This window comes from Malus sylvestris, chromosome 14, assembly GCF_916048215.2.
Source record: "Malus sylvestris chromosome 14, drMalSylv7.2, whole genome shotgun sequence".
Classification (NCBI taxonomy): domain Eukaryota; kingdom Viridiplantae; phylum Streptophyta; class Magnoliopsida; order Rosales; family Rosaceae; genus Malus; species Malus sylvestris.
In genome coordinates, this window is record NC_062273.1 from 10,076,514 (window position 1) to 10,087,563 (window position 11,050).

At 38.6% G+C, this 11,050-nt stretch overlaps 1 protein-coding gene across 1 annotated transcript; it reads right to left on the reverse strand.

The window, feature by feature from the left end:
• Nucleotides 1-9,164: 9,164 nt before the first annotated feature.
• On the reverse strand, nucleotides 9,165-10,840 carry LOC126599982 (uncharacterized). Its single transcript, XM_050266474.1, has 2 exons — nucleotides 10,605-10,840; nucleotides 9,165-10,014 (listed from the first exon to the last, which is right to left on the reverse strand). The coding sequence occupies exons 1-2, from the start codon at nucleotides 10,752-10,754 to the stop codon at nucleotides 9,367-9,369; spliced, it is 798 nt and encodes a 265-aa protein (XP_050122431.1). The 5' UTR covers nucleotides 10,755-10,840; the 3' UTR covers nucleotides 9,165-9,366.
• Between the last annotated feature and the right edge of the window lie 210 nt (nucleotides 10,841-11,050).

Below are 11,050 nucleotides of genomic sequence, written 5' to 3' on the forward strand. Positions count from 1 at the left end.
AGGATATCCGGGGTAAAGTAGGAGTAGCCGAAATTGAAGGAAAGATGAGAGAAAATCGGTTACGGTGGTTTGGACATGTGCAAAGAAGGCCTACTGACGCTCCGATTAGAAGATGCGACTATGGGACAGAGGTTCAAGGCCGAAGGGGTAGAGGAAGACCTAGGAAAACTTTGGAAGAGACTCTAAGAAAAGACTTAGAGTACTTGGATCTAATGGAGGACATGACACAGGACCGAGCACAATAGCGTTCAAAGATTCATATAGCCGATCCCACTCAGTGACTTGGATTTTCCAAGTCTCCAACCGAGAAGTTTTCCTCACTCGGGAAATTAAGGGAATACTACCTCAACCTACATGCTCCACTCACAAAGCTTCAACATACAAGCTTCAACAAAAGAAAATTGAGAGAACTTAGCGAAGAAGGCTTTGGTGTATTTAACACAATACGTTGAAATGAAGGAAAGCTATTTATTGATATCCCCGATAAGTCACAAATATGTACATATACATGAGTCAAAATAAACAAACAAGAGGGAGCCTTCACAAAGGTTGCTTAGGAGAAGTCTCAGCAGTCGGTAGAGCCTCAGAAAGAGCAAGCACTAGAGGAGGATCATTTGGAGCCTCAGTACTGGACAGAACCCTAGAAGGAGGAGGCAGCAGAGGTTGATCATTTGGAGCTTCATTACGCGGTACAGCCCCAGAAGACGAAGGCAATAAATGCCTTTGGAACAAACCCACAAATCTCTGATGATCAAGTAAAACCTGACCATCAAATTCCTTCATCTGGTCAAGCTTCCTCTTCATGTTTGTAGCATAGTCATGTGCGAGCCGGTGCAACTGTTTATTCTCATGCTTGAGCCCTCTAATCTCCTGTTTGAGACTCATCACTTCAGCCGCCAATGATTCAACTTGACGGGTTCGAGCAAATAGGCGTTGAGCCATGTTAGACACAGAACCTGCACACTGAACACTGAGAGCCAGAGAATCCTTAACAACCAACTCATCAGACCGTTTGGCAAGTAGTCTGTTATCTTTGGGAGTGAGAAGGTTCCTAGCCACTACCGCAGCGGTCATATCATTCTTCATCACGGAATCCCCAACGGTAAGAGGACCAGTAGGGGAGACGAAGGATGGGCGCCATATGTTGTCTGGAGAAGGCGTGGCTGCCTCTTCAACAAGGTTCAAGTCAAAACGACGGTCGAAGGGGCCAGACATTTTCAAAGGTGTTGAAGAGAGAAGAGGTCGGACAAATCAAGATCTTAGAAGTGCAAGAATGGAGCTTCTACTGGTGGAGATTCAAGTGTGCTTTGGAACTTAATGCCAGCCTCTATAAAAATCTGCACTCGACGGAGCTTCAGAAATCGAAGAGGCGTTTGCTTTCTCAAAAGCTGGGCTGCTCAGAGACCACGAGACGTTTGCTTTCTCAAAAGTTGGGCTGCTCAAAGACCACGAAGGCCGATCTCAGAAATCGAAGAGACGCTTGCTTTCTCAAAAGCTGGGCTGCTCAGAGACCACGAGAGCCGATCTCAGAAATCGAAGAGGCACCGACTTTTCCAGCTTTGTCAGCACCTGTCAGCTTTGCGGAAATTATGGGCATTATGTCGAAGATTTCTGGTGAAGTAGAAAGCACATGAATCTTACTGTTCAATCACCCACTTCCCACATGCAACATTAGCTCATGGGTACCACAGATAACTTTGCCAAAGTTCTCTGACAAAGTTGAGACACGTGAAGCTTGCAGCTCCCACTACACCGCTCTGACCAAGAAGGGTAAAAGAATAGCAAAGAAACAGCACTAACAAAGTTTAGACACATAAATTTTGAAGGTCTAGCTACCATATTATTACCCACAAGGGTAAAGGAACAGTACCACTGCTGGATAATTGGAAAGTCCCTGTGTGTCAACCTCTGTGCTTCGTGGCAAGATAGACTAGCAAACATGCCCAACCTTTTCTCACATTCGAGAAAACACTCCCAACAAGATTGCTTGCTCCAAAATCGAAGAGGCACCGCCCTCCGAATCTCGAGAGCCAGACTCCCAACATGATTACTTTCTAAAAAATCGAAGAGACACCGCTCTCCGAATCTCGAGAGCCAGACCCCTAGCAGGATTGCTTTCTTAAAAATCGAAAAGGCATCGTTCTCCGAATCTCGAGAGCCAGATCTCCGACAGGATTGCTTGTTCGAAAACCGAAGAGGCACCACTTTCCCAACTTCAAGAGCCGGATCTCCTTGGATAAAGCTTGTTTGTAATCTTTACACGCAACATCAGCTTTCCAGATACCACAGACCACTTTTTCAAAGTGCTCTGACAGAGTTAAAACATGTGAAGCTGGCAGCTCCCACTACCGTGTTATGACCAAGCAGGGTAAAGGAATAGCATTACTACTTGTTATTAGGGAGACTCCTATATATGTTGACCTCCATCCCCAACAGACAGGCAGACCTGCAAAAATGCTCAACCCTTCCTCATATCTGAGAGGGCACTCCCAGAGAAGCCTTTCGAAATATTCAGCTTTCTTTCCCCCCCGATAATACCTCTGTAAACAAGCTATACTAGAGCAAGAATATCTCATATCATCAGGGTTAAAAGCAAGAGTATCCCATATCATGTTTTTTCCCTGTCTTTTCCTTTGGCCTTGTTCTTACCTGCAAGACAAGGAGAAAGAGAGCAATCAGTCACCACTTGGAATCAAGCTTCCAGTCAGGAACTGACTGCCTGGAACCCCTTACTTGATTACTTACCTGGCATTGCTCTCGAGTACTCATCTTCAACATCTTATGCTTCTAGGGAAGATACCGCATCTGCCTGAGGAACATATAGGGCAAGTGAGAAGGATACAAGGAAGCATGTGGAGACAAGCGTAACAGCACACGTGCCGATACATCCACTACTCTGTCAAAAGCAAAAGTATCCCATATCAGCAGGGTCGAACGTACTATAGATTTGATGGACTTGTTTTGACCCTCAAATTCTTCAGTCGGCCTTATACTCTGGAGGAAACCGGAAAACCCTCCAGCCCAGTTCAAGAATAAGCCTGTGGAAAGTTACTTCTTCAAAAGAAAAAGTATCCCATATCATCTCTTCTCATTTTTCTTCTCTTTATCCTTCATGCTGCCTGCAAGATAGGGAGAATGTGAACAATCAGCCGGAACTCGAAATCAAAGTTCTGATCTGGGACTGATTGCTTGGAGCTCTGATTGCTTACCTTGTCTGTCACCTCTTTCAGCAGATCCCCTAGCTCGGCGACTTGGATGACTCCTACTACATGGTTGGTATCGCGCTTGACCAAGCCTGAAACTACAAGTAAGCTTCAAGTGAAATTGATACATTACCTTGTGCATCTCCACCAGTTAAAGATACCACCCCTGGATGGAGGAAGAGTACTTCCAGAGAAGATGTCACATCTACCTACGAGACAGATAAGGCAAGTCAAGACGATACCACACTCCGGAACTTAGAAGTTTCGTGATTACGAGATCATTCTCCCACAATATTTCCTAATGTCATTTGTATTAAATCATTCACTTGTACTCACTAAAAGAGAGCTTGAACCTATGCACTTGTGTAAACCCTTCACAATTAATGAGAACTCCTCTATTTCGTGGACGTAGCCAATATGGGTGAACCACGTACATCTGGTGTTTGCTTTCCTATCTCTATCCATTTATATACTTATCCACACTAATGACCGGAGCAATCTAGCGAAGATCACAAAAAGCGACCGTTTTCGCTACCTAGGATCTATCTTGTAAGAGAACGGAGAATTAGATGGAGATCTCAACCATAGAATACAAGCTGGATGGATGAAGTGTAAGAGTGCATCCGGCGTGTTGTGTGACCGTCGTAGGTCACTGAAGCTCAAGGGAAAATTTTATAGGACGGCAATAAGGCCAGAGATGTTGTATGGTACAGAATGTTGGACGGTGAAGCATCAACACGTACACAAAATGGGTGTAGCGGAGATAAGGATGCTTCATGGGATGTGTGGGCACACGAGAAAGGATAAGATTGTGAATGAGGATATCCGAGGTAAAGTAGGAGTAGCCGAAGTTGAAGGAAAGATGAGAGAAAATCGGTTACGGTGGTTTGGACATGTGCAAAGAAGGCTTATTGACGCTCCGGTTCGAAGATGTGACTACGGAACAGAGGTTCGGGGCCGAAGGGGTAGAGGAAGACCTAGGAAAACTTTGGAAGAGACCCTAAGAAAAGACTTAGAGTACTTGGATCTAACGGAGGACATGACACAAAACCGAGCGCAATGGCGTTCTAGGATTCATATAGCCGACCCCACTTAGTGGGAAAAGGCTTTGTTGTTGTTGTTGTTGTTGTAGCATCTTTCTAGGTTCAAACAGGAAGCACGGTTTTAGAGATGCACTCACACTGATTTGAATAAGTTAACCTCTAGAATGTTTGGGTCAATAAAAAAAGCGATGAGCCAGTACTATTCAAGATGATGTTGTCTACGGATCCCAAAAAACAAAAAGAAAATATAAAACAAACATTAGTAAATATTTTGAATTTGATGATGCATGTTTAAAAGGAGACAGAAATTGTAATGAATAGATTTAAAAGTTTGGTCAAACAATTTCAGCCTGTACGTCTAAAAATGAAACACAAATTGTAATGAACAGAGTCAAACAGTAGCAAATTAACGAATGAGAAACGAAACAAATACTCTCCCATAAAGAACATGAACCCAATAAACTAAAATCACATAATCATAAAACACTGGAATAGTTTATACCAAGTAATGCAAAAAGATAACAAAACAAAGACAGAAAAAATGGGTTTCCAGTTAAATGAGCTACCTAGGTAGAGCATGACTTTTAAACTTGTAAACATAACAACAATCGGCAAAGACAACGTCTGGACCGATAAAGAACAAAAAGCTTCTACAACATCTGCGCATAACGTAACACACAACCCTTCTTTTCTGTGCACAAAACAAATTAGAAACAAAGACTGAAATTTTTTGCCACCGTAACAGAAGAAATACTGTGAAGAATTTAGAACTGCAGCGGTCAAAACAAAGGAACAACCTGATATTCTCAATGTGTATATCACACTTCTTTGCTATTCTTTGATGAATTTGTTTTGGTTCCAAGTGTTGGACCACATTTATATGGCCAATCACATCTTACAATTTAAAAAGTTAATACAAAAAACTTGTCAAAACTCATTTCACTCAAAAAAGAACTGAAATGTTTTTAATCCATGCACATGTGCTCGCGCACACACACACACATATACAGAGACAGATATTCACGTATTAACATTACCTGTAAGAATATCAACTCTATTCAGGCGGGGATAGAGCGTGTTAAAATCTAGAAGAAAGAACGTGTGTCGAGGGATGGGTGGAAACACGCTAGAGAGTTTTTTAAACACTACCTTAGCGGTGAATATTACTTGGGTATCATGCGGTACCACTTTATACTACCCTCTGATTCTAACCGTGCGAAAAATTCATAATTTCATAGCAACTACCAGACTCAATCTTTGAGGTCACAAATTTGTAATCAATGTCCAATGTAGAGGCTTCAACTGCATTGTTCTTCATAATTGATCACACCCAAAAAATAAATAAGGAAAAAACAAAAGAAAAAGAGGGTAAAAAGGTAATGAAAAAACAGACGATAAAAGATATTATATTTTGATACAGATAGATTCAATTGCCACAGCAGGCAAATACACTCACTGAAAATAGCTAAACCATCTGAACTAAGAATAAAACATTTCACACATGTGAAAAAATCAAACTGGAAAAATATAACAGTCTAAATATAAATTAACAAACTAATATATGGGAAAAAACCATGACAAAACTATTACAGTTAAACTCCCTAATTAAAATCATAAGACAATGACCAATCACCATTTCATCAACCAAGATACAGTGCAGCGTCACTTATTTATGAACAGTTCCGGGAATGCTCAATTTTCATACCCTACACATACAAATCTTTATTTTGTCTGCTTTAGTGTACGGGTGCAATTGAGCAATAGAGGTCACCTTTACAGCCTCCATTTAACATGCCCAAAGCGTTATACAAATTTTATAAACTTAAGAATCACCGTAATACAAACTTGAAAACAAATACGAAAGGAGTGATTTGTTCCATTCCTAATTCAGCAAATTGTTAAATAGTTTCCAACATCACTGTTACAAAATTGATAACCACAACATATACTGCAAACTCCCAAAACACAAAGGACTCTAAAAAGAAATAAGTCAACTAAAAGCAATTAAACAACTAAATTTCACAAAGAAATACACTTGACATTATGACAGCAACACAAATCAACACGCGTTAACAGATGAGATACAACAACTATTATCAAACACTCAACATTTTACGAAAGCAGCAAAGTAATGGTTGCAAAAGCCAAACTAAAGAAGACACCAGATATTACAAAGACTAAAACATTACTTACAGAAAGTGGAACAAAATGTCAAGCACTTGTGCAAGCAGCAAAAAGCAGGGTAAAGAAGATAATCAGCTACTTTCCCACACTATAAATGCATAAACCAAAAAGAAAAATGCTTAGCAAGTCATTTTTAATAAGTTAACAAAAAAACAAAAGACTACTATCTTTCTCAGGTGGCATAGGTGGAAACTCATTTTTTGCTTTTCCATAAATATAACTTTAGAATAATGTGAAACCGCAATAAACAAGAACAAGAAAGGATTAGAGATTCACGATTCTTACTTAAATTTGAGCGTACCCATAACAAATTTAGTTTGTATAGCCTCAAATGAGCACCGCATACTTAACCAATTAATCAATAAAGCATTTGACCATCACATGACTAAAAACCTAAATCCTAAGCTCTATATAGTAATCTGCACCCAAAAGAACTAACCACGCCAACAAACAATATTAAAGTCTTCTTACTGCGTGCTTACTTTTCAAGAAACAAATAACATCATGTCAAAAACAAAACTATTAAACCAAAATTTACAGCTGCACAAAGTCAAGATCTTCTTAGGTCACATCACATGGACCGTACCATAGCTGGCCATAGGCACAATAACATCGTATTATTTGAGGATATATAATTCTTCTATTCACAGGCTATGCACGCATAGTATATTATCCAGACAAAAGACGTATGCAACAATATCTAAGTGAAGCTTAGATATAAGCAAGGAAAAAAAAAATAGAACTATTAGACCAAAATTGATGCCTCCACCGAATCAAGATCTTCTCAGGTGGCATCACCTGGGCTATCGCATACTAAACGAAACCTACATATAAGGGAGGAAATCCGAAAAATAGAACTATTAGACCATAATTCATGCGTCCACAAAACTGATATCTTCTCACGTGGCATCACTTGGGCCATCATATACCCAGCCACAACCACGATAACATCATGTTATTGAATGACATATAACCTTTCCACTCAGAGGCTGTCCACACACAATACGCTATCCGGAGAAAAAAAGTATGCATGAATATCTAAATTAAACCTATATATAAGGAAAGAAATTCAAAAGGTGCAAACATAATTGCTGGACAAAGCACATCATATTTTCACCTTCATTTCAACCCCCACCAACAATTTAATACTACGAAGTCATTCAAGTTCGAAAATAATATAAAAACCGACATGCCAAACTTGAATTAAGCAGTTATACGACATGAATACAGAATTAAAAAGAAATTATACTAAAAATTTTGAGCCCACTACCTTATCACTTACATCCCCTGATCAGTCAAAGCATTTCCAATACATTAGACCTGCGACAAACACAAACACACATCACTTTAATAATCACGATTGCAAACAAAGAACAAAACATATTCATATAAGAGATCAAACAAACAAAAAATTGAAAACACAAATGATAAATGCGAACTAAGAGCAAACAAATAGGTAAAAAAAGGGCACAAAACTGGAACCCAACTCTCTCTCTCAGACACCACGAACCCAATTCCCCGTCTCAAAGGTCTCTTTGCTCTTTAAAGAAGAATCCAGGTCCCTCTCTCAGACACCAAGAACCAAACTCTCTGTGTCAACAACTGTTGTCTTCTCCAAACAAAAGCCTAAATCAATTTAAAAAACATCTAAGCACAAAAGAATCCAATCCGTTTTTGTCTTGCATTCTTCCTATTTTGTTTCTCTCGTCCTCAAGTCCCTATTTCTGCAAATCACACACCTCTAGCTCTCTGTGCACTCCCCGCCTCCCTCAACAAATAAAAACCTTCGAACCCAATTCAATCCCTCACCAAGACCCATAATATCACCAAAACTATAAAACCCACACAAAAAAACGTAGCAAAACCAATATTTTTGTGGCACTTTCATTTTGTCCCTTTCTAAAGTATCAGTATTCAATTTTATTATTATATTTTGTTCAATGTTAAAAAGCTTCGTAACACACAAAACTAAAAAATGGCACATGGTTCATATAGTCAAATTGATTCCACCAAATATTTGATTGGAAATTTAGTGAGTGCCAAAATATTAACTAAATTGGTGAGAAATGATGTATAGGCAATTATTGTTTTTCATCATTGTAGTTAAGCTCATTTGCATACTTGTTTTTTAGAGCATCTCCAATAGGAGATACAAAATGTTTTTTTTTTAATAATCGATATTATTAATTAGAACCTATATTTCCATTTTTTTTACATCTTTTGGTGATGGATTCCGGTAATTAATTAGAGAAAATTTGATGGGATTTCTATTAGAGTATAATTTTTTTTATCTCAAACTTGAGTCTTTCGAGGATTGTTTGGTTGCAAGTACTGCCACGACAACACGCACTCGTTAGCATCTAAACTACATATTAATAGAACTTTCATTGTCAACCAAAAGAAGGTGAAATGACTACTTAGTCTTTTATCACAACAACAAAAATTAAGGGTAGTAATGTAATTTCACCAAACAAAGTTTTGTTATTTTTTGTTTAAGCATCACCTACATGTGATTTTAACATCTCTAATTTTTAAAAAAATTAAATTAAACCTCTCTCCCTACTCCCACGTTCTCTCTCATACGGTCTAGTGATATTCATCTTCACTTATAAGTCAGAGGTCTAAGGTTCGATTCTCGATATAGAAGAATTTAAACCACATTATTGCTAACATATTGTGAAGCTTAGCCTACTTCCCCACTATTTTAGTATAGATAATATTATTTGTTAAAAAGGAAAAAAAAAGTAACCACATTTATTTAAGCAATAAAGTAGGAAAAAAACATAATGTTGTTTCTCTTCAAATCACTTTTTGAACATGTGGCAAATAATTATTTGACCATGATGCCTCTGAAATTAAATCTTAGTTCCCCACTTTTCTAATATTGTGAAAAGACAGGCTCTCGACCTTACGTGAGAAACTAGAAATAGGAAAGCTTAATATTGCTTCTCCACTTTTCCAATTCTTAAATTGACTGGAAACTTGACAACCTTCTGACCATGATCTCCACCTTCATTCCAAGTTTGCTTAAATGCCTCGATCATATGACTACTCAAGAGCTCAACACCCTTTTCTTTTGCCGTCTGATATGCAGACCATGACCTTATGTATGTAAAAAAGCCATCCAAATCCATTAACTGCTCTGTCACGAACTCAAATGGTCCTGTGTTCTCTTCTCCGTCCACCGGCTCAAATGGAAATTCGATACTCTTATACTTGTCGTCAACCAATTTACGTGCTGGATCCCAGTAAGGATCAGAATCAACGGTGTAAAAACGATCAAAGACGGTGTCTACAATGCTGTTAACCCTAGGCACTGTATAGCACCATGCTGCAAGGACACCATTAGGTTTCTTCAGTACATGTTTCACTTGTTGATAGAAATTGGGGAGGTCAAACCAATGGAGGGCCTGAGCAACGATCACCAGATCAACACTTGATTTTGGTGTCAACTTTTGTTCAACCTCGGCTATTGACATGACAGGGGGGGTGTGTTCGTAGCTAATATTGGGCAGCTTGGGTGCCAACTCGAGTTGTTTTTGGCTTGTATCTGTGGCTATCACATTCTTGAAGATCCCGGCTAGCTGCAATTTAGTTTAGCATGTTACTTGTTACGGTTCGATATTCATGAAAGAACAAGAAATACCCATGTTTTGAAACAATAATTTTTTTGGTTAATTTTGATGAATGTACCCATTTATGTATATACACACACAATAGTATATTTATTTTTTTAATATTTTTAATCCCTCAAATTATGGTTTTTTTAATTTAAAATATCATTTATATAAACAACTAAAATTTCTAATTTTTAATTTCAAAAATATAGTAACGTACATAAAAATAAATTATCACATTAATTTTAGGGACCTCGATCAAAAATTAAAAACCAACAATGTTTCAATAAAAGAATATTCATAACTAAAGACCGCATCCAAAGTCTCCCAAGATTAAATGACATAAATTAACAGATGGTGTTTGGAAAGTAAAAAATAGTGTGCAGATACCACCACCCAAAATATATAGTGAAGGAGGTGCCTCGGCAAACCTAGGCAAAAACACAATACAGAACAAAAAGGTTTCAGATGACCTAAAGCTTAAATTTGTGCTATAATGGATCTATGTGTAAACCGCAAGAAGTGAAAGGAAGATGTTGGAAAGAAGAGAAACTTACGGATCGGGCAGCCTGGCCACTGCCGGTGCCGACATCCCATGCGAGGTCGTGACAAGGGGTCTTGGAGGCAATGTATTCAAACAGCTCTTCGGGGTAGCATGGCCGAGTCTCGGCATATTGCTTTGATTGTTTTATGAACAGCTCCGACATTTCTCACTGATTTCTTTACTGCAAGTCGATCGTATGAAGTTTTAGATAAGATCAATAATATTGGTTTGTAATTCTATTGGGTTCAATGCTACCAATTTAAACTGGTTTTCGGTTTAGACTGCGATTGTATTTTGGCCCAGGAGAAGAGTTCTAAACGAATCTCTCTGCTGAAGAAAGTGAAAGAGAAATTCGAAACGACTGATCGTGAGTGGTTAATAAAAGTGGGCCATCATTAGGAGCAGATGAGTTGGAACAATTCAACTTGGCAACTTCCCTCCAGCAACAAGAACGAAGAC